The following is a 25,552-nucleotide window of genomic DNA, read 5'->3' on the forward strand; positions in this document are numbered from 1 at the left end:
CATGGAGTTGTAGGGTTTGTTAAACTTTGAAATCAATGGTTTTGTTTGGCATACATTTTAAGTGAAAAATACTAGTTACTGTGGAATTGCTCCTCACTGACTAGGGGATAGGGCTGTTGCGGTGACCATATTACCACCACACGGCAGTCATGAGTCATGACCGCAGTAATCACCTCTTATGCACCCTGGACTGCATTAATAGTACCCAAATAGCTAAGGATCATCAGGTTGCTAATGGCCTGGTGCTCAAGGCTCTATTGTCCCTCTAACCACTCTGACATCAATACAAATGCTATCTTAAATCACAAACACTTATCATTAAAACAGTATGGTCGTTGTGGATGTTTCAAAGCCTATAACACAACGAAATGGACAGATCTTTCTAAGGGGATTATTAATTCAATTATTTCATACTCCACATTTAGGGGGGCCACAAGGGGGTACAAAATTGTTGTCACAGGGGCACTGCCCCCCCCCCCCCCCCCCCCCCCCCCAAGGCATTCTGGGGTATTAATTCACAACTAAAGTTGCCAAATAACTGTAAGTCTAGTTTATAGGACCTGTTTCAAATGATCACTTTTACGATCAACATCGCCGCTTCGTATGCGAACTCTCGCTCCGGAATGGGAAAAATGTCCTTTCTATTTTATTAAGCGAAGTTCAATCATATAATGGCACGGGACTTTATACGCATATATTGTCTGCTAAATGAAGAAGCCTATGAAGCATAACCGGATAACATATGTTAGGCCAACTCCTATTCTGTTCTTCTAAAGAGCATTTTCTTCATATCATAAGGTTTCTTTAGACCTATCTAAAATATATAATGGATTTATTGTGATTGTGTACATTCAATCGATTTTAGACGTTCCAAAGTCGCGCATCAGCCAGCGGCTTGTATGCGTGGAGGGCTGGCGATGCTAAATGTGTTAATGTTAACGGTCAGTTACTGTGAAACCGGCAGTATTTGTTGTATGACAGTAACCACCTGACAAAATGTCATGACCGCCACTGTCCTGCTAGGGGATTAAGCTTCTCTGTCAAATGTATTTCCTTTTCAGCGTCCAAGTCATTCAAGAGAAATAATTATAATATCGTTGTCAAATTGTATCTTTAGTTGAATACAATAATTTATGTGTAGGGAGAGCGTCGCGTGTGGCTCAGTTGGTAGGACATGGCCAAACCAGGCTGAAATGTAATATTCCTTGTTCCATGAACCAACCATGAACTTCTAGAATCGCTCTAGATGAGCTTCGCGCATGCAACGCCAGTGTTGTGGGTTTAATTCTCACGAGTGGCCATTACGAAAAATTATATAAAATATATGCACTCACTACTGTAAATCGCTCTGGATAAGAGCCTATGCTTAGTGACAAAATAATTAAGAGGGAGTCCTAGTTTTATACGGTGTAGTCCCCTGTTTTACATGTGCCTACATTATCATGAGCGATAATTAATCAAATATTGACAGGCGATTTATATGCAATGTCATTCATAATGCTTCAACACGGCATAGTGCCGCTAGTCAATGTTTGACATGCACTATGAATGATTTAAGGAGATGCCATGTTCAGTCATGAATATAATTGTGTTAAATGATCCACTCAGCTCTTTTGCGTAAATGTCATGCTTGCCTTACTTTATTAATTCCAAATCCTCATTCACTGTTTAAAGTTAGGAATTATGCACACTTGAAATTCTGGGTTTGTCATTCATTTAAAAACCCCAAAGCTATGGTAGTCTCTAGAAATATCCTTTCTCCTTCAGCTCTCTCAATGTTGCTGAAGAACCTGGTTGTTCTTGTGACTTCCAAGCATTGACCACCAGCCCTTGGAAGCTCACCATGATGGCACAAATCCCAGCTTCCTTATAGGCAGGCCTACCTTACCTGCACTGGACCAACAATCTAAAAAGTTCAATTTAAAGTTGAAGTTTACAATAAAGTGGCTATGGCTTGGTCACCCATACAGGGGTGAAGGGTGTCTTTGCTGCCCTGTAGCCATAGCGTTCTTCCGGCTTATGGTTGGTTTCTCTCTGGCCACTCAGACACTGAATGCTTATCTCTGCTGTTTCCCTTAACAAATCAGACTAAGCAAAAGCCCTCAACCCCCTCCCCAGTTTATCCCCCTCCGTTCCTGTCCCGGCTGCCCCCATTTGAATGTGCCAGGATGAAAGAGCCGCCCCTGAAACCTTGGGAATTAAAATACCTAATCAAGGATTTCTAATAGACCACACTTAAATCATTAATTTATCAAGATTGGGAAGGCATTTACGCTGATGAATGAAGCCAAGCTCTCGGCTAATTCCACCATTGCATTTTGGAACACACAACGAGCAGCTCTCAGAGCCCAGTTTAATTGAGTCAGCAGTTGATCAATGATTCGACTCAATCGCTGGCATTGGCCAGTTATTGATGGATGCCAAATGGAGGAGTCTATTCTTTGGGGGATCCTTGGGACAGTTTGGAAAATGCCTATTTTATCCTCTTAAAACTTCTTATGGCTTGAATCCTGTTAGCGGGATCGATATGACAACAGCCAGTGAAGGTGCAGGGCTCCAAATTCAAAACAACAAAAATCTCATAATTAAAATTCCTCAAACATACAAGTATTATACACCATTTTAAAGCTTTACTTCTTGTTAATCCAGCAACAGTGTCTGATTTCAAAAAGGCTTTACGGCGAAAGCAAACCATATGATTATGTTAGGTCAGCGCCTATACACAAAAAAACACAGCCATTTTCCAGCCAAAGAGAGGAGTCATAAAAAGCAGAAATAGAGATAAAATGAATCACTAACCTTTGATGATCTTCATCAGATGACAGTCATCGGACTTCATGTTACACAATACATGTATGTTTTGTTCGATAAAGTTCATATTTATATCCAAAAATCTCAGTTTACATTGGCGCGTTATGTTCAGTAATGTTTTGCCTCCAAAACTTCTGGTGATTTTGCAGAGAGCCACATCAATTTACAGAAATACTCATCATAAATGTTGATGAAAATACAAGTGTTATACATGGAACTTTAGATAAACTTCTCCTTAATGCAACCGCTGTGTCAGATTTCAAAAAAGCTACCGAAAAAGCAATAATCTGAGTACGGCGCTCAGACACAAAAACATGCCATACAATATATCCGCCATGTTGGAGTCAACAATAGTCAGAAATAGCATTATAAATATTCACTTACCTTTGATGATCTTCATCAGAATGCACTCCCAGGAATCCCAGTTCCACACTAAATGTTTGTTTTGTTCGATAAAGTCCATCCTTTATGTCCAAATACCTCCTTTTTGTTCACGCCTTCAGTTCACAAATCCAAATTCACGACGCGCAGGTCAGACGAAAAAATTAAATGACAGTTCGTAGAAACATGTCAAACAATGTATAGAATCAATCTTTAGGATGTTTTTATCATAAATCTGCAATAAAGTTTATAAATCCTTTGTCTTCAGAAATGCAATGCAACTGAGCTACCTCTCACGTGAGCGAGCATGGCTGAGGCTCATGCCCTGCTGGCAGTCCACTCACTCAATGAGCTCTTATTCATCCCCACCTCACAGTAGAAGCCTCAGACAAGGTTCTAAAGACTGTTGACATCTATTGGAAGCCTTAGGAAGTGCAAAATGACCCCACAGACACTGTAGTTTGGATAGGCAATCACTTGAAAAACTACAAACCACTTCCTGTTTTGATTTTTTTCTCAGGTTTTTGCCTGCCATATGAGTTCTGTAATACTCACAGACATCATTCAAACAGTTTTAGAAACTTCAGAGTGTTTTCTATCCAAATCTACTAATAATATGCATATCTTAGTTTCAGGGCGTGAGTAGCAGGCAGTTTACTCTGGGCACGTCAGTCATCCAAGCTACTCAATACTGCCACCATCCATTAAACAAATTTAATCCCAGTCTGTTTTCATAGCCTGTACTTTACGGTCATTGATGGCTGAGTGGTCATTAAGCACAAAGTTGAGGTGAAATTAGGTATAGTTCTCAATTTTTGCCATAACTGGCCATTGCGGTGTGATTTGTGGTATTAGACTATTTACTGTATGTCAGTGTATCAGTTTTAGTTTGGCTGACTATTAAAACCAGAATCTCCAAAGACATTAACCAAATTTGGAGTACATGTCGTTTAAAAAATATCACGACAGGCCGGATGGAAACAGCAAATTTGTTGGTAAACTTTCCAAATGCCGACAACACAAAATATGCTAGACTAGGTAGGATATTTTTGTCGGTAAAATTCATTATTTGAGAAATGGTGGTGGAAACGCCTTTTATGTGCAAATATTGATATACTAACCATGATGTTTGAGCCTCCCATTAAGATTCGGGAAAGCATGCTGTTTATTGGGCTACAGATAAAATAAATTATGATGAAATTCACAGGGTGGTGAAATTGCACGGTGATGAGCTTGATGCTCTTTTAAAATAAATATCAAGGTTATTATTCTGGTGGCATGATAATGGATGTTTGGATGCCGTAAATTTATCTCACTCTTTTGTCCATAATAATCTCATTTTGTAGGCTACACCCACACCGTACCTGCGAGCTATTGGCTAGAGCGCATGTTCCAAGACCAGAGCGGGCACAATCAATATATAACGCCATTTTTTGTTGTTGTGCAGTGTTGTGACAAAACCATCAGAGGAGTTAAATGCGGTGGAAACCCATTTCACTTGTATTTTTTATTCGGTACATGGGAATTTAACCGCAATTTTATTTTAATGTGCACTACGTCATCACCACAGCCTTTTATCCGCAACAGACTATCTATTGCATCTTGCCTATGCTGCTTGGTCATTGCTCATCCATATATGTATATGTACATATTCTTATCCCATCCCTTTAGATTTGTGTGTATTAGGTAGTTGTTGTGGAATTGTTAGATTACTTGTTGATATTGCTGCTCTGTTGGAACTAGAAGCACAAGCATTTCTCTACACCTGCAATAACATCCGCTAACCATGTGTATGTGGCCAATAAAATGTGATTTAATTTGACATGTCAGTTTGATGGCAGCGCATCTCTAGTGGGAAAATATTGTTATTTTTCCTGATTTATAAATATATGCATAAATCTGTCGCCAATTAGATGTAAATCTAACTTGTGACAGTGATTTAAAAATATATCATGTATGGTTGTTTCACCTTTTTACAGGGAATCCTCTCCAAAACATTGACTTGTATCCCACATCCACCCCATGTTTGTGTAGTGGATGTAGCCTACATTAGTGAGTGATATAAATGAAATGAGACACATTCCCAGTGACAGGTGAGCTATCTCATGAGGGAGTGTGGTGGAGGGTAATTTAGTTCCATATACAGCCTGGTTAAGCGAAGCCTCCTTTCTCTCCCGTTTCCCTGTTGGTGTCAGTCACAGGTACCACTAGTGAAGACCCTGTCGTTTCCTTGCTGGTGAATGTGTTATGCAGTAGGGTGGTCAGCTGTTTGTTCACCCGCACCCACCCGCAATTGCTAATAACCCATCCGCAACTGCCCAACTATATGTGAAACTGAGGCCCGCACCTGACCCTAACCCAGAACTATAGAAAATGCGCTGTAAGCCTAGTTTAGATTGGCCTATGTTTCTGCTTATGATTTCCAACATTTTGGTAGGCTATTTGTTATTCAACTTATCTATAACTGGGTGCATGCAGCTTCTCTTCTGTCATTACTTGTTGCCCTAGAAGACTAAATAAACCTTGCTCACAAGAATACATTGATCAGATGAATGCTTCAATCTAGCTGACATCGTTCATTTGTTTTGTCTTTCATCTCTGCTTTTCTTGCACAGCAAAGACTTAGGGACCTGGGAGAAAATGCAAATTACATCAGTTTGACCGGTTTTACGGGAATGAAAAGCTGTGAAAATGACCCAGCATTTCTAATCATGGCTTGATGCAAATGCGGTTGAAATTCTATCCGCTTTTATTATGCTGATAAAGATGGCACCCTTACAGACAGTCCCAAACCGCGCATTCATTATCTACTACTGTTCCCGAGTGAAAATGTACATTTGGTGTATCTTTTTACTGCAAGAACTGCTTCATTCTGCAGGAGATAATATTATATTCGGCTATGTGAGAGGTTATAGTGTCAGAGTGTGCGCAACTGGTCGAAGGAAGTCAGGTGCAGGAGAGCAGAGATGAGTGAACAGGCACACTTTATTCAGGCAGAGGAAAACAGCCGGACGCAACTGCGTCACAACACTCCGGCCTAAGGAAAAAAGCGATAGCGCACAAATACACAAATAGGTACAAATAACAAAACCACAGGTTGCAACAATACCCGGCCCAAAACCAGCCTTTTGCGTCACACACATAACGAACGAACAATACCACACACAGACATGGGGGGGAACAGAGGATAATATACACGTAGAGTAATGAAGGAATGTAAACCAGGTGTGTGGGAAAACAAGACAAAACAAATGGAAAATGAAAGGTGGAGCAGTGATGGCTAGAAGACCGGTGACGTCGAACGCCGTCCGAACAAGGAGAGGGACCGACTTCGGCAGAGTCGTGACATATAGACCTACAGTCAGTTTCCAGATTTCAGTTACTATTCCATTCAACCCATTTGAACAGTAGACTACAGTTCCCTTGATGTGCCATATTTGAAGTCCCTGTCTTGTTACTGTCCAATTTGTATAGCGCCTCACAAACATCATTCTATAACATGGGCACTGCTATCGTCCTCTTTTACCACCTCACCAATTCTTTCCCAAACATTACTGTTCTGGCCCTACCATTTCTTTATTTTCAACTCAGCTTTTCTCTTCTTGAATTAAACTCCAACATTGTCCTTTTTGCCTCAGCGGATCGACGTTAACTTTTTCTGACCAAGTTCCCAAAAGCATTTGGCAATTGGCGCATATTTGGCACACTTACAGTTGGGCCCTAAAGCTTAGGCTTACGAAAGAAAAACCTCAATGTAGCCTGTAGATATGAATTGCACAATAATTATACATTTATGGATTTTTAATGCATGGTTCTCTCTTTATTCAACCCACCCACCTCCCACCCGCCCTTCATTCACACAATATTTTGTGACCCTAAACCCGCCCGCCCCACAGATAACCCACAGGCTCTGCGGTTATATGAGTTTAGCCTCACTAGTGTGCAGTCACAGGTACCATTTGTGAAGACTCTAGCATGTCCCCTGTTTCCCTGCTGGTGAATGTGGTGCGCAGTCCCAGGGAGCACTAGTGAAAGACCCTGGCTTTGCTTGGCAGTGTGTCAAGGCAGCATCTCCATGCTCCGTCTCTGGGTTATTGATTAGTAACAGGTCTCATTCATCCTATATTGGCGTTCAGCAGCTTTAATGAACCATCATAGACCAGCACTGCCAACCCTCACTTCCAAACCACCCGGAGACCCTATTTGTGCTTCAACGTGATCATTCATGTTTTCCTCCTTCAGAAAGTGATCACACCCCTTGACTTTTTCCACAGTCGTTGTTACAGCCTGAATTTAAAATGGCTTGAATTGAGATTTTCTGGTCACCCAACTACACACAATACCCCGCAATGTCAAAGTGGAATTGTTTTCAGAAATGTTTAGAAATCAATGAAAAGCTGAAATGTCTTGAGTCAATAAGTATTTAACCCCTTTGTTATTGCAAGCTAAAATACAGTTGAAGTTGGAAGTTTACATACATACACCTTAGCCAAATACATTTAAACTCCGTTTTTCACAATTCCTGACGTTTAATCCTAGTAAAGATTCCCTGTTTTAGGTCAGTTAGGATCACCACTTTATTTTAAGAATGTGAAATGTCAGAATAATAGTAGATAGAATGATTTATTTATTTCAGCTTTTATTTCTTTCATCACATTCCCAGTGGGTCAGAAATTTACATACACTCAATTAGTATTTGGAAGTATTGCCCTTAAATTGTTTAACTTCGGTCAAACGTTTCGGGTAGCCTTCCACAAGCTCCCCACAATAAGTTGGGTGAATTTTGGCCCATTCCTCCTGACAGAGCTGGTGTAATTGAGTCAGGTTTATAGGCCTCCTTACTGGCACACGCTTTTTCAGTTCTGCCCACAAATGTTCTATGGGATTGAGGTCAGGGCTTTGCGATGGCCACTCCAATACCTTGACTTTGTTGTCCTTAAGCCATTTTGCCACAACTTTGGAAGTATTGTCCATTGTCCATTTGGAAGACCCATTTCCGACCAAGCTTTAACTTCTTGACTGATGTCTTGATGTTGCTTCAATATATCCACATAATTTTCCATCCTCATGATGCTATCTATTTTGTGAAGTGCACCAGTCCCTCCTGCAGCAAAGCACTCCCACAACATGATGCTGCCACCCCCGTGCTTCACGGTTGGGATGGTGTTCTTTGGCTTGCAAGCCTCCCCCTTTTCCCTCCAAACATAACAATGGTCATTATGGCCAAACAGTTTCATCAGACCAGAGGACATTTCCCCAAAAAGTACGATCTTTGTCCTCATGTGCAGTTGCAAACCGTAGTCTGGCTTTTTTATGGCGGTTTTGGAGTTGTGGCTTCTTCCTTGCTGAGCGACCTTACAGGTTATGTCGATATAGGTCTCGTTTTATTGTGGATATAGATACTGTTGTACCTGTTTCCTCCAGCATCTTCACAAGATCCTTTGCTGTTGTTCTGGGGTTGATTTGCACTTTTCGTACCAATGTACGTTCATCTCTAGGTGACAGAAAGCGTCTCCTTACTGAGCGGTATGGCGGCTGCGTGGTCCCATGGTGTTTATACTTGCGTACTATTGTTTGTACAGATGAACGTGGTACCTTCAGGCATTTGTAAATTGCTCCCAAGGATGAACCAGACTTGTGGAGGTCTACAATCTTTTTTCTGAGGTCTTGGCTGATTTCTTTTGATTTTCCCATGATGTCAAGCAAAGAGGCACTGAGTTTGAAGGTAGGCCTTGAAATACATCCACAGGTACACCTCCAATTGACTCAAATGATGTCTATTAGCCTATCAGAAGCTTCTAAAGCCATGACATCATTTTCTGGAGTTTTCCAAGCAGTATAAAGGCACAGTCAACTTAGTGTATGTAAACTTCTGACCCACTGGAATTGTGATACAGTGAATTATAAGTGAAATAATCTGTCTGTAGACAATTGTTGGAAAAATTACTTGTCATGCACAAAGTAAATGTCCTAACCGACTTGCCAAAACTATACATTGTTAACAAGAAATTTGTGGAGTGGTTGAAAAACGAGTTTTAATGACTCCAACCTATATGTAAGTGTATGTAAACTTCCGACTTCAACTGTAAGTTCAGGGGTAAAAATGTGCTTTACAAGTCACATAAGTTCCATGGACTCACTGTGTTCAATTAAAGTGTTTACCATGATTTTTTTAATGGCTACCTTATCTCTGTATCCCACACATACAATTATCTGTAATGTCCCTCAGTCGAGCAGTGAATTTCAAACACAGATTCAACAAGGGAGGTGTTCCAATGCCTCCAAAAAAGGGCATCTATTGGCAGATGGGTAAAAATACAAAAAGTAGACATTGAATATCCCTTTGAGCATAATTGAAGTTGTTAATTACAAGATACAGGCGTCCTTCCTAACTCAGTTGCCTGAGAGGAAGGAAACCGCTCAGGGATTTCACCATGAGGCCAATGGTGACTTTATAACAATTACAGAGTTTAATGGCTGTCACGCCCTGACCATAGAGAGACGTTTTATTCCTCTATTTATTAGGTCAGGGTGTGATGTGAGGTGGGCATTCTATGTTGTATATTTCCTTGTTGTGACCGAGTAGGGTTCCCAATCAGAGGCAGCTGTCTATCGTTGTCTCTGATTGGGAATCATACTTAGGCAGCCTTTTCCCACCTGTGTTTTGTGGGTAGTTATTTTCTGTTTAGCATTCTGTGCCTGACGGGACTGTTCGCTTTCATTTTTAATTTTTTTTGGTTATTTATTGTTTGAGTGTTTCTTGGTAATAAATATCATGAACACTTACCACGCTGCGATTTGGTCCACTTCTTCTTCAACTACAAATGACGGCCGTTACAATGGCTGTGATATGAGAACTGAGGATGGATCAACAACATTGTAGTTACTCCACAATACTAACTTAATTGACATTGTGAAAAGAACGAAGCCTGTACAGAACAAAAATATATTCCAAAACATGCATCCTGTTTGCAACAGGTACTAAAGTAATACTGCAAAAAATGGGGCAAAGCAATGAACTTTTTGTCCTGATTACAAAGTGTTATTTTTGGGGCAAATCCAATACAACACATTATTGAGTATCACTCTCCATATTTTCAAGCATAGTAGTGGCTACATTATGTTATAGGAATGCTTGTAATTGTTAAGGACTGGGGAGTTTTTCAGGATAAAACAGGAATGGAGCTAAGCACAGGCGAAATCCTAGAGAGAAACCTGGTTCAGTCTGCTTTTCACTAGACACTGGGAGATGTATACACTTTTCAGCAGAACAATAACCTGAAACACAAGACCAAATCTACACTAGAGTTACTTACCAAGAAGACGATGAATATTCCTGAGTGGCCGAGTTACAATTTTGACTTAAATCTACTTGAAAATCTATGGCAAGACTTGAAAGTTGTTGTCTAGCAATAACCAACAGCCAATTTGACAGAGCTTGAATCATTTTGAAAATAATAATGGGCTAATGTTGAACAATCCAGTTGTGGAAAGCTCTTTAGAAATTTAGCCAGAAAGATTCACAGCTATAATCGCTGCCAAAGGTGCCTCTACAAAGTACTGACTCGAGGGTGTAAATACTTACGTAAAATGAGATATTTCTGTATTTAATTTTTAATACATTTAAAAAAAAACATGTCACTTTGTCATTATGGGGTATTGTGTGTAGATGGGTGAGGGGGAAAAAATATACTTAGGCTGTAACACAACAAAATGTGGAATAAGTCAAGGGTTATGGATACTTTCTGAAGGCATTGTATTCCATTGGATTAATGGCTGGTGTTGACTACTAAGATTGATATATTTCTCACCTGTCTGCTCTGTGTGGTTCTAAGAGATCTAAAAACCTCTGACTTTTGTGTGTGTGTGGTTCTCGACATCCATCTGACTTGATTGTGTCTGTCTGTGTCCTCAGAGATCCGTGCCCAGCTGGTGGATCAGCAGAAATGCCTGGACCAGCAGACAGAGATGAGGGTGCAACTTCTCCAGGACCTGCAGGACTTCTTCAGGAAGAAGTCAGAGATTGAGATGGAGTACTCCAGGAACCTGGAGAAACTGGCAGAGAGGTTCATGGCTAAGACTCGGAGCACCAAGGACCACCAGCAGTACAAGTGGGTACAAGTGTATATAGGTCTTGTATGTGTTTTTCTCTGTTCCTGGGTCTGTCTCGATCTCTATCCCTGACTTTGGGTCTCTCTGCCTGGGTCTAGGACTGAGACTTTGTCGGTTTATGTCTTTCTTCTGTACAAGTTAAGTCACTGGATGGAACTGTCTCTGTCTGAAATATGCCTCTCTCAGGTTCAGTGTTCATGAATAACTGTTGCATTAGGCAACCAGAATCAACGTCATATTTGATTATATGTTCATGAATATCAATCTGGAAAATACATTCAACTTTGATTACAATGTTGACCCGGCAAATCAATAAATGGTTTTTATTATAGTCTGTCTGGTCACACACACCCACCAACCCACCAGCAGCGCTCAATGATTCCTTTTCCTATTTATTCCTCATTATCAAACTGCATAAGACATATAATTGTCATGTCATTCTACTAATTTCCTCTCCTCCATTAGACGACTGAAATCGATTTCGACGGGCGGGTTTTATTTCCCTTTTTTTTTCATACATTTTCAAATGTATGTGTTCCCAATATGAATAAATGAACATTAATTATTGAAAGGCAATATCCTATGAAGGCAGGCTGTTACACCAGGAGCTCCAGCAATAAATATCCGTATCCTCTATTTCCCCCTTTAGCCCATTCTGCATAATGTCCCTTTTGTTCATCGGTACTTCCGATGGTTAGCATGGGTAGCCCTATACTTCAAATACTTTCCCCCATCTTACATCACAATTCACAAACTGTCACCCTCTCTGTCAATGTGCAGATGGTATTTCCAGCACAATGTGAATTATGGAAGTGGAGAAACTCCAATGAACGAACCGATACCTCACAGAATGGGTATAGATTTTCTGAGTTAAAAAATGGATATCAGATTCATGACTGCTCACGCTCTCCAATGGTGACCAGATCCATAATACAGAATACATGGAATGGTGAGAGGAACCCTAGTTCTATAATCATTCTTGTGGAGAATAACCTAACTATGTCTATAGTGAGTTGGTCTCGGTCTGATGTAGTCTAATCACAAATGAGACAAGACCTTAAATGACAAAAGATGAAAATGTGTTAATCTCTCCCCAAATCAATTTGAGTATGATCACACTGTAAGAGAAGAACTATCGCTCCATCCCTCCATCTCTTTCCCATGGCTTCTTTCTTTACCCCCTGTCTGTGTGGTAAAGCACCGTTTGACTCTGGCCTGATGCCATGGATGAGCCGTATTGGAATGTTGACACAGTCGAGCAATGCTGTACTTGTGGTCTCATTACGCTGGAGGATACTGCTTATGGAAAAGGAAACATTAGCATATTGTTTGAACTTGTGGCGGGGACCAAAAAATAAAACGTCTGTTTGCCCTCCTCAGTGTCCTCAGATAGGCCTCTACTGAGTCTACTGTGCCTGAAAACCACAATGGCTCTACCAGCTGTGTGTGCAGGACTGGGAGACTGAGGAGAATCTGATGGCATGGATCGCTAGCTGTGGATTTCATCGTGTGATATAGAGTCCAGTCTGTTCATTCGTAGGGTAAACATTTGTCCAGCGGCATATTTCGGTGCTCTGTAAATGCCAGACGTTTGACTAACAGTGAATGCCCTGCTGCCGGGTTTTAAGACGTGGCCTATTTATTTTTTGTGTTTGTATAAACAAGGTTAATACAGAACAGCTTATGTATTTTCCACATTCTCTAGGATGTTTTCTTTGGAACGACTTGTGTGAGGTTGAAAAAGTGCACTTATGCCTGACTCTGAGCTTCATGGCCTAACGTTAGTGCAGTGCCTCAGCCTAGCTTGGGCTGGCTGTGTGTGTAATAAAATGGATTAGCTTTAAAATGCGCTCTTTAAATCACTGGCTAATTAGCTGGCATTTCCGCACTGGAGAGCAGTGAATACTGACAAGCTGCGTGCAGTTGGGCTGCTGACTGCTGCTGACTGAGTTGAGCATTGTCACAGATTTCTTATGAAGTTTTTCCACATTTGACAGGGAGCCAAGTTATGTTCATTCAGTTTATGTTGGTCAAATAATAAAAATCACCAGGGAAGTTGGAGAAGTCAAGTCTTTGTCAGGTAACGTAGGACAATTTGTACTAGCCCTGATGTCTGGCCACTGTTTTCCTCCATTTGGAGAAAGAGAGTCAGAGGGGCTATGGTACATTTCAGTGTCCAGGACAAGGAATGTCTCGTCAGCCATGTTTTTCTACTCTATCAGGTCGCTTTCAGGAGTGAGATAAAGTGACTGTTTGTAAGGAAGTACACAATTTGTGCTACCTATGGGGTTATTGCTACAGCACCTCAGTTGGCCCAGAAGCAATCTTGCTAGGATACAGCTCTGCAGCAGCGGTAGGCGGTAGGAATGTTATTTTTGCTTGATAGCGTTTATGAAAAACACCATTATTTTTCATCCTATAGTTTGTTCTCCATCTTCCTTTTAAATAGTGAGCCAACATGTTTTCAGCACTTTTTATTTCCATGACTGATCAAAACTCATTTTCTCATGCTCTCTCTCGTCTCTCTGCTGCAGACGTGCAATGATTGTACAAAACATTGTACACTCAGTGCATGACCTAGACTTACCAGGTGAATCCAGGTGAAAGCTATGATCCCTTATTGATGTCACTTGTTAAATCCACTTCAATCAGTGTAGATGAAGGGGAGGAGACCGGTTAAAGATTTTTAAGCCTTGAGACAATTGAGACATGGATTGTGTATGTGTGCCATTCAGAGGGTGAATGGGCAAGACAAATTATTGTAGTGCCTTTGAACGGGGTATGGTAGTAGGTACCAGGCGCATCGGTTTGTATCAAGAACTGCAACACTGCTGGGTTAACAATTGATGCTTAGATAGCTATGGACTGGTGGCAAATATAGTTCATATATTTTATGATATACAGTACCAGTCAAAAGTTTGGACACCTACTCATTCAAGGGTTTTTCATTATTTTAACTATTTTCTACATTGTAGAATAATAGTGAAGACCTCAACTATGAAATAACACATATGGAATCATGTAGCAACCAAAAACGTGTTAAACAAATCAAAATATATTTTAGATTCTTCAAAGTAGCCACCCTTTGCCTTGATGACAGCTTTGCACACTCTTGGCATTCTCTCAACCAGCTTCATGAGGAATGCTTTTCCAACAGTCTTGAAGGAGTTCCCACAAATGCTGAGCACAGATTTCCACCGGTCTAATGTCTATTGCTCGTGTTTCTTGGCCCAAGCAAGTCTCTTCTTATTGGTGTACTTTAGTAGGGTTTTCTTTGCAGCAATTTGACCATGAAGGCCTGATTCACGCAGTCGCCTCTGAACAGTTGATGTCGAGATGTCTGTTACTTGAACTCTGAAGCATTTATTTGGTAACTCTAATGAATTTATCCTCTTCAGCAGAGGTAACTCTGGGTCTTCCTTTCATGTGGCAGTCCTCATAAGAGCCAGTTTTATCATAGTGCTTGATGGTTTTTGTGAGTTTATTTTTTTATTTTTTATTTTTTCACCTTTATTTAACCAGGTAGGCTAGTTGAACAAGTTCTCATTTACAACTGCGACCTGGCCAAGATAAAGCAAAGCAGTGCTACACAAACAACAACACAGAGTTACACATGGAATAAACAAACATACAGTCAATAACACAATAGAAAAAGTCTATATACAGTGTGTGCAAATGAGGTAAGATAAGGGAGGTAAGGCAATAAATAGGCCATAGTGACGAAATAATTACAATTTAGCAATTAAACACTGGAGTGATGGATGTGCTGAAGATGAATGTGCAAGTAGAGATACTGGGGTGCAAAGGAGCAAAACCTTAAAAAAATAAAAATAACAGTATGGGGATGAGGTAGTTGGATGGGCTATTTACAGATGGGCTGTGTACAGGTGCAGTGATCTGTGAGCTGCTCTGACAGCTGATGCTTGAAGTTAGTGAGGGAGATATGAGTCTCCAGCTTCAGTGATTTTTACAGTTCGTTCCAGTCATTGGCAGCAGAGAACTGGAAGGAAAGGCAGCCAAATGAGGTGTTGGCTTTGGGGATGACCAGTGAAATATACCTGCTGGAGTGCGTGCTACGGGTGGGTGCTGCTATGGTGACCAGTGAGCTGAGATAAGGCGGGGCTTTACCTAGCAAAGACTTATTGACAACCTGGAGCCAGTGGGTTTGGCGACGAATATGAAGCGAGGGCCAGCCAACGAGAGCGTACAGGTCGCAGTGGTGGGTAGTATATGGGGCTTTGGTGACGAAACGGATGGCACTGTGATAGACTGCATCCAATTTGCTGAGTAGAGTTTTGGAGGCTATTTTGTAAATGACATTGCCGAAGTCAAGGATCGGTAGGATGGTCAGTTTTACGAGGGTATGTTTGGCAGCATGAGGCTTTGGCAGCATGAGTGAAGGATGCTTTGTTGCGAAATAGGATGCCGATTCTAGATTTAATTTTGGATTGGATGCTTAATGTGAGTCTGGAAGGAGAGTTTACAGTATAACCAGACACCCAGGTATTTGTAGTTGTCCACATATTCTAAGTCAGAACCGTCCAGAGTAGTGATGCTGGACGGGTGGGCAGGTGCGGGCAGTGATCGGTTGAAGAGCATGCATTTAGTTTTACTTACATTTAAGAGCAGTTGGAGGCCACGGAAGGAGAGTTGTATGGCATTGAAGCTCTTGAAGAAACTTTCAAAGTTCTTGAAATTGTCCGCCGGATTGACTGACCGTCATGTCTTAAAGTAATGATGGACTGTCATTTCTCCTGGTTTATTTATTTATGTGAGCTGCTAACATAATTGCAAAAGGGTTTTCTAATGATCAATTAGCCTTTTAAAATGATCAACTTGGATTAGCTAACACAACTTGCCACTGGAACACAGGAGTGATGGTTGCTGATAATGGGCCTCTGTACGCCTATGTAGATATTCCATACAAAATCAGCCGTTTCCAGCTACAATAGTCATTTACAACAATAACAATGTCAACACTGTATTTCTGATTAATTTGATGTTATTTTAATGTCCAAAAGGTGTGCTTATTTTTCAAAAACAAGGACATTTCTAAGTGACCCCAAACTTTTGAACGTGTGTGTGTGTGTGTGTGTGTGTGTGTGTGTGTGTGTGTGTGTGTGTGTGTGTGTGTGTGTGTGTGTGTGTGTGTGTGTGTGTGTGTGTGTGTGTGTGTGTGTGTGTGTGTGTGTGTGTGTGTGTGTGTGTGTGTGTGTGTGTTAATGCCCATGATTTTGGAATAAGATGTTCGACAAGCAGGTGTCCACATACTTTTGGTAATGTTGTGTGTGTGTGTTGGGAAAGTATTCAGACCACTTGACATTTTGTTACGTTATTCAGAAATGTATTCAATTCATTTTCCCTCATCAATCTACACACAATACCCCATAATGACAAAGCGAAAACAGTTTTTTTTAGAGATTTTAGCTAATGCATTAAAAATAAAAAACATACCTTATTTACATAAGTATTCAAGAAATTGTAATTGAGCTCAGGTGCATCCTGTTTCCATTGATCATCCTTGATGTTTCTACAACTTGATTGGAGTCCACCTGTGGTACATTAAATTGATTGGACATGATTTGGAAAGGCACACACCTGTCTATACAGTGCATGTCAGAGCAAAAACCAAGCCCTGAGGTCGAAGGAATTGTCCGTAGAGTTCAGAAACAGGATTGTGTCAAGGCACAGATCTGGGGAAGGGAATAAAAACACATAAACAGCTGCAGCATTGAAGGTCCCCAAGAACACCGTGGCCTCCATCATTCTTAAATGGAAGAAATTTGGAACCACCAATACTCTTCCTAGAGCTGACCACCCAGCCAAACTGAGAAATCGTGGGAGATAGGCCTTGGTCAGGGAGGTGACCAACAACATGATGGTCACTCTGCCAGAGCTCCAGAGTGCCTCTGTGGAGATGGGTGAACCTTCCAGAAGGACAACCATCTCTGCAGCACTCCACCAATCAGGTCTTTATGGTAGAGTGTGTAAGGACTGTCGTCGTAAGAAAACCAAGATGCAGCGGAGGATGTGTATTCGTATTCAAATGAACCACTATAAACAAAATACTCGACAGAAACGACAGCAAACAGTCCTGTATGGTCCTACATGAACAAAACAGAAAACAATCACCCACAAACCCCAAAGGAAAAAACAGGCTACTTATGTGTGACTCCCAATCAGCAACAACGAACTACAGCTGTGCCTGATTGGGAGCCACACACGGCCAAACAAAAGAAACCAGGCAACATAGAAAAATGAACATAGAACGCCCACCCAATGTAACACCCTGGCCTAACCAAAATAACGAACAAAAAAAACCTTTCTATGGCCAGGGCGTTACAGTACCCCCCCCCCCCCCCCCGAAAGGTGAGGACTCCAGCCGCAAAACCTTACTCTGAAGGGGAGGGTCCGGGTGGGCCTTCCTACGGCGGCGGCTCGGGTGCGGGACGTGGACCCCGCTCCACCCTTGGCTTCGGCCACTTAGGTGGCGCCCCTAGCTGCGCCGGAGGACTGGTGGGCGACCCTGGCTGCGCCCGGCTGGCGGTCGATTCTGGCTGCGCCCGGCTGGCGGGCGACCCTGGCTGCGCCCGGCTGGTGGGCGACCCTGGTGGCTCCGGCGGCTCCGGGCTGGCGGGCGGCTCCGGCGGCCCCGGGCTGGCGGGCGGCTCCGGCGGCTCCGGGCTGGTGGGCGGCTCTGGCGGCTCTGGCCCAGGATTCACCAGGGTGGGGAGATATGAAGGAGGCACGGGACTGACCAGGATGGGGAGACCCACTGGAGGCCTGGTCCGTGGAGGAGGTACAGGACTGACCAGGATGGGGAGACCCACTGGAGGCCTGGTCTGTGGAAGAGGCACAGGACTGACCAGGATGGGGAGACCCACTGGAGGCCTGGTCCGAGGAGGAGACACAGCATAAACCGGGCTGTGGGGGAGCACTGGAGTTCTGGTACGTAGGCTCTTTACCCACACTCCAGGCTGAATGCCCACTTTGGCCCGGCACGGGCGGAGCGCAGGCATTGGGCGAACTGGGCCCTTCCAACGCCCTGGAGACACAGTGCGCAGAGCCGGTGCAGGATAACCTGGACCGAAAAGAAGCACTGGAGACCAGACGCGCTGAGCTGGCACAATCCGTCCTGGCTCGATGCCTGCACTCGCATGGCACTTGCGGGGAGCTGGCCTATAGCGCACCGGGCTATGAACGCGCACTGGAGACACCGTGCGCTTCACAGCATAACACGGTGCCTTACCAGTACCACGCTGCTTCCGGTAAGCACGGGGAGTTGGCTCAGGTCTACCGCCTGACTCCGCCAATCTCCCCTCCGCCAATCTCCCCTAGAATGCCCACCCAATGTAACACCCTGGCCTAACCAAAATAACGAGAAAAAAAAACCTTTCTATGGCCAGGGCGATACAGAGTGGCACCTAAAGGCCTCTCAGACCGTGAGAAACAAGATTTTTTAAAACTATTTGGCCTTAATACCAAGCGTCACGTTTGGTTAATACCAAGCATCATGTTTGGAGGAAACCAGGCACCGCTCATCACCTGGCCAATACCATCCCTACGGTGAAGCATGGTGGTGGCAGCATCATGCTGTGGGGATGTTTCCCAGTCACTGCCGCTGAAAGACTTGTCTGGATCGAGGGAAAGATGGCCCAGACTTGAACCCGATCAAACATCTCTGGAGAGACCTGAAAATAGCTGTACAGCAATGCTCCCCAACCAACCTGACAGAGCTTGAGAGGATCTGCAGAGAAGAATGGGAGAAACTCCCCAAATACAGGTGTGCCAAGCTTGTAGCGTCATACCCAAGAAGACTTGAGGCTGTAATCGCTGCCAAAGGTTCTTCAACAAAGTACTGAGTAAAGAATCTGAATACTTATGTAAATGTGATATTTCAGTTTTTTGTTTTTGAATTAATTTGCTCAAAAACATTTTTTTTTAGCTTTTTCATTATGGGGTATTGTGTGTAGATTGGGGGGGCAGTTTAATCCATTTTAGAATAAGGCTGTGACGTAATTTTTTTTTGAAAAAGTCAAGGGGTCTGATTACTTTCCGAAGGCACTATATATTTTTTAGGGGGCAGATCAGCTTTAATAATGCAGATAGATTGTAGCTTCTATCAATATAATTGTCTGCGTCACTTCCAATCCCCCATATATTATTTATATATGGTTTTTTGTTATATATTTACCTTTATTATTTTCCCCTAACCCTACCACCCCTCCCTAATTGGTGTAAACTAATGGGCTACCACAATTAGGCTTCTACTTCCAGCTTATACATACTATATACGTTATGTATTTGCCATAAATTCTACAAACCTATTTTTGCTTTGTCATTATGGGGTTGTGTGTGTGTGTTTGTGTGTGTTTGTGTGTGTGTGTGTGTGTGTGTGTGTGTGTGTGTGTGTGTGTGTGGTGTGTGTGTGTGTGTGTGTGTGTGTGTGTGTGTGTGTGTGTGTGTGTGTGTGTGTGTGTGTGTGTGTGTGTGTGTGTGTAGATTGATGAGGGGGAAAAAACGAACTGACTGTTTTCCTGTGTGGACAGTACTCTCTCCTCATTGCTCCCCTCCAGAGCAGACAGACACCATGACACTCTATCAGCCTCCAGCTGGGTCAGCAGCTCTTTTACCCACTTCTCTCTTTTTCTCCCAGAATGCAGTGGGAGAGAGCAACAACAGGCCCCAAGGCAGAGTGGCCAGAGCCCTGTCCTAGGGAGTGACAGTCAGTTAGTCAGTCAATGACAGTACCATTGCTGTTTGCAAAATGAACACATTAAACATACACACACACATTATGCAGTACTGTTTGTTTAGGGAATGTCAGAGGGATGGAATGGAGAGGGGTATAATTGAATTATTTATATAGCCAAGGCCACCCCTGAGAGGGAGCGACTTGAATAGACAAGATTTCTTTCCCCCATCAAACAAAGCGAATCGGTTAAATAGACTTCCCTTTTTGTGTCTCATAGGATTTAAATGACCCTTCATTCGTGGTGAAATGATCCAAATATACACTAAACACTCCCAATTTCAGATAGTAGCTGTCATTCCACCTTTGTAAATGCCATTTGCAATTGTAATATCATAATATAATATACCATTTAGCAAACATTTCTATCCAAATCAACTTACAATCATGTGTGCATACATATTTCGTATGAGTGGCCCCAGCATGAATCTGGGCTGAATCAAACCCACAATACTGGGTTAGGAAGCACCATGCTCAACCCACTAAGCGAAAGAGGACCAACTGTTTACTGTATCAGCTGACATTATAGCCTCACTCACCAGGCAATTAATTAGCCTACTAACTATAACAGTTTGCAATCCACCCAGAGAGAGACTTCCATTAAAGCTAGTGAGGCGGCTTATTAATGAAAAAGTCTTATCGTAAAGGACTTTGCTATTTCAGATAAGGCCTCTGCTGCTGTGTAAAGACACCGCATAGTGGGATTAATTATCCTTACTTGTCGCTACTGTATGAAGCGACAGAGTTTTATATGGTTATAATGGCTTTTCAATGGAGTTGGGCTGTCAGGACAGTTACTTTCTCCTGCACACACGTAGTCATGCATGCACCTACGCACGCCCACACGCGTAAGCACAAACAGCTAATGAGATTCCTCTCTCGCGCAAACTCTCTCCCTCTTTCTCCCTCTTATCTCCTCCGAGGACAGTTGTTTACTCTCCCTCCTTTCTACCTGTGTCGTCCTCTCAGTGGTTTAACCGAATTCCTGCATTGGGTAGTTAGCAGAGTCCCAGAGGTCACTGTGCTGCCATGGCCCTCGTCGCCCTCACACTTAAGCACACTAGCTCTGATCGCATTTAGTCTACTGGTCGATTGTTTGGTTGATAGGCTGTTGGTCAACCAAGATTTCTTTAGTCGACCAGACACCTGTCTGATTCGTGCCTGTCTCGGTGGACTAATCCATTGTGTATGGTTATATTATGTGACGGTATTTTAATACCAGTGTATCATAAAATACAGTATACCGCCCTGCCCTACAATAGCCTAACTGTTAAATGTGCCTAGCTTTAGAAATCATCCATATACAGTGTCTTCGGAAAGTATTCAGACCCCTTGACTTGTTCCATATGTTATGTTACAGCCTTATTCTGAAATTGATTAAATAACAAATCCTCAGCAATCTACACACAATACCCCATATTGACAAAGCGAAAACATGTTTTTTTTTTAAATATTAGCAAATTGATAAAAAAAATAAAGACACCTTATTTACATAAGTATTCCCGACCCTTTGCTATGAGATTCGAAATTGAGCTCCATTGCATCCTGTTTCCATGCACCTGGCTACAGCTGAGGCTCTGGTCAAGGTAGGGGATGGAGAAGGGGCGTCCCTCCCTGTGCTGTATCGAGCCCTGGTGGAGAAGTACATGAGGTCGAAGGAATTGTTTGTGGAGCGCCGAAACAGCATTGTGACGAGGCACAGATCTGAGGAAGTGTAGCAAAAAATGTCTACAGCATTGAAGGTCCCCAAGAACACAGTGGCCGCCACCATTCTTAAATGGAATAAGTTTGGAACTACCAAGACTCTTCATAGAGCTGGCTGCCTGGCCAAACTGAGCAATTGGGGGAGAAGGGCCTTGGTCAGGGACCCGATGGTCACTAGGACAGCGCTCCAGAGTTCCTCTGTGGATATGGGAGAACCTTCCAGAAGGACAAACATCTCTGCAGCACTCCACCAATCAAGCCTTTATGATTGAGTGGCCAGACGGAAGCCACTCCTCAGTAAAAGGCACATGACAGTCCGCTTGGAGTTTCCCAAAAGGCACCTAATGACTCTGTCCATGAGAAACAAGATTATCTGGTCTGATGAAACCAAGATTGAACTCTTTGCCAAGTGTCACGTCTGGAGGAAACCCTGCACCATCCCTACGGTGAAGCATGGTGGTGGCAGCATCATGCTGTGGGAGGTGTTTTTCAGCGGCAGGAACTGGTAGACTAATCAGGATCAAGGCAAAGCTGAACGGAGCAAAGTACAGAGAGATCCTTGATGTAAACCTGCTCCAGAGTGCTCAGGTCCTCAGACCTGGGGTGAAGGTTCACCTTCCAACAGGACAACTACCCTAAGCACACAGCCTAGACAACGCAGCCAGAGCCCGGACTTGAACCCGATCGAAACCTCTCTGGAGAGACCTGAAAATAGCTGTGCAGCAACGCTCCCCATCCTACCTGACAGAGCTTGAGAGGATCTGCAGAGAAGAATAGGAGAAACTCACCAAATACAGGTGTGCCAACCTTGTAGTGTCATACACAAGAAGAATCGATGCTGTAATCACTGCTAAAGGTTCTTCAACAAAGTACTGAGCAAAGGGTCTGAATACTTATGTAAATGTGATATTTCAGTTAACATTTGTTTATAAACTATAAAAAAATTCTAAAAACCTGTTTTGCTTTTTCATTATGGGGTATTGTGTGTAGATTTGAGGGGGGGGAAACAATTGAATACATTTTAGAATAAGGCTGTAACGTTACAAAATGTGGTCTGAATATTTTCTGAAAGCACTGTATATCGACAGAAATAAGATAGATCTTGCTTCTGTTGCCTGTTTGAGTGTTTGTTTAGTAGCCTACTGATTCCGTGAGCACCAAGCCTCATGCAACGTCAAAATGCCAGGTAAAGCAATTTCACAGATTCAGCTGTTTTGAATTTTATTATTATGATAATGTCATACTCGTCGTAGTGATGGGACCAAACTGCAGCGGGTATATGTATGCTCAACTTCTTTTATTGAATAAAAAAAAAAACACTTATTCTAAACAAACGGCGAAAAACAGTCCTGTAAGGTACACTGACAATACATGGAAACAACTACCCACAAAACCCATGGAAAAACACCCCTACTAAATAGGACCTTCAATTAGAGGCAACGAGGAACAGCTGCCTCCAATTGAAGGTCAACCCAAGAAACTTAAACATAGAAATAGACACACTAGAGCAAACATAGAAATATACTAACATAGAACATAAACCAAAAACCCCGAAACACATAAAACAAACACCCCCTGCCATGCCCTGACCAAACTACAATAACAAATAACCCCCTTTACTGGTCAGGACGTGACAGATAATCAATATAGTAATAAGTAATGTGTCACGTCCTGACCAGCAGATGGAGCTGTTGTAGTAGTTTTGGTGTCAGGACGTGGCAGTCTTGTGTGTGTGAATGTTCTGTGTTGGTCTTGTGACTCCTGATCAGGAACAGCTGGGGATCGTTGTTCCTGATTGGGAGTCATATATGTAGGAGTATGTTTGTCACTTGGTTTTGTGGGTAGTTGTTCTTGCACTGCGTTTTTGTATGCCTGTGAGACTGTTCCTGTCGTGAGAATCATTTAGTGTATTGTTTTTCCAGTGGATGCCTTACTCCTCTTTTTTTTTATTAAAAGAAAATGAGTATCCACAACTCTGCTGCATTTTGGTCCTCTCTACAACACCACGACATAATCTGTGACATAATGTCGTTATCATAAGTAGTCTTTGTATAGTAGCCTTGTATAACCACCATCGAGCTGTCGGCCTGAGAGCGCATCCTGTTTAGTCTTAATACTGTAACTTATTTAGGCCTATATTTCAATAGGCTACTGTATCAGTCAATCAATCATTCATCTGTTAATTCCATCACACAGCGTACAGGACATGAATGCTTTGAAATGCAATCAAGCATATTAGTTTTCAATTAAATAACAAAGGGAGCTTTGAGTAATTAGCCTAAACAATAAATAAACCGCAATTCAAGAATGCTTGCAACTGTTTTTAGTATGCTGTTATAAAGGCTTTATATATCATTTTTTTTGTTAGAACAGACTCTCTGGTACAGTTATTTAGTGTCGTTTACACTGTTCCAAAAGATCCACATTGATAATACATCTAACAGCAACTGTTTGGCACACACAATACTCACTCAATGCTTCCTCCTATACCCTCTCTTGTCTTGATCTGCAGTAGTTTCCACAACTAAGTCATATCTTCACAGATCTGACTTCCCCTTTCCCTCCTGAGCAACCAGTAAACATTCACCCATTTCAAGTTTCTTTTTCATGTCCTCCGCATCCATTTCGCTGTCACGTGTCATGGTGTTCATAGTTTGTTATAACCAATTTATTGATGTGATTATGATAGGCTATCGGTCAGGCCCTATTTTTCACATGCATTCGATGTTTCACGTAAAGAGAGCAAGGGTTGAGGGAATAGGGAATGTTTTTCCAAAAACAAATTAGGGATTTCGGTAACAGAACTTTTCAGTCAGAAGCGAACAAGAAACTAAATGGCTGTAATATGGACAGGCCAATAAACACGTGTTGTGCTGTGGTGCCTTTTCACTGCAGTAGGGAGGAGAGCGAGACCACGTTCACCAGTCACACAGTGTGACCATCTTGAGTCATTTGTGTGTCTTCGTTATCTAATCAAAGTGTGCTTAAAGCATCAGACAAGCTCAGTGCATATGTAGTTGACGTTATTCAAACAAATACGGTTTGTCTGTCTATATATGGAAAAATAAGTTTAAACATTTTGACCAATCGATTGGTCGAAAGAACAGGACAAGACTCGAGCGACCCAAGATATTCTTTGTTGTTGTCAGGGACAGCCCTAAAATGCATGCACGCCCGCACACACACGCCTAAGTCAATGGCCTGTCACTTGGTCCAGCAGTATGTCTCAATAGCCAGCACACAACCCCACTATTAGGCCATTGATTTATTACAACAGCTACTGTTCATTCAATGGCTCCCACAGTGTTTCCATCTACACTAGTTACACATTTGGAATAAGGACCCTTTTAGGTCCCAAAGCCTTTCCTCCATTCATTCTGGCTTTTCGGGGACTGTAATTGTAAGTTCCTGTCCGTTGTTCATTACAGCCATTATGCGCAACAAAGCGTGTGATGAAAGAAGGCTGTGTGGTGATTCATCAGCTGTCTCTTTTAGGTTGCATCCCTAATTGCACCCTATTCCCAATCCCTATATAGTGCACTACTATTGACTAGGGGCCCATATGACTCTGGTCAAAAGTAGACGGCCGTACGGACACACACTGTAGTGCACCCCTCTCTCAGCAGAGCCCCTCCACTAGCGGATGGGGATATTAAAAGGCCCAGTTATCTAATTGTCTAACCCGCGGTCACAGCTGATGTCCCATGACCAAGCTCATTACAGTAGAGACCGGCCAATCACATACTCAAGTGTACACACACACACACACACACACACACACACACACACACA

The 25,552-nt window shown here is 42.5% G+C and overlaps 1 protein-coding gene across 5 annotated transcripts in view; it reads left to right on the plus strand.

The window, feature by feature from the left end:
* The window catches only part of LOC106561395 (SLIT-ROBO Rho GTPase-activating protein 1), a 189,446-nt gene that overhangs the window by 49,116 nt on the left and 114,778 nt on the right, over positions 1 to 25,552 (plus strand). For all 5 annotated transcript variants that reach the window (XM_082957315.1, XM_045688311.2, XM_045688309.2 and 2 more), the window contains exon 2: positions 11,108 to 11,303. In XM_082957315.1, coding sequence (XP_082813441.1) covers positions 11,108 to 11,303 — 196 coding nt within the window. The remainder of the gene's footprint in view (positions 1 to 11,107; positions 11,304 to 25,552) is intronic.

Source organism: Salmo salar, chromosome 10, assembly GCF_965601325.2.
Source record: "Salmo salar chromosome 10, fSalSal1, whole genome shotgun sequence".
Lineage (NCBI taxonomy): Eukaryota > Metazoa > Chordata > Actinopteri > Salmoniformes > Salmonidae > Salmo > Salmo salar.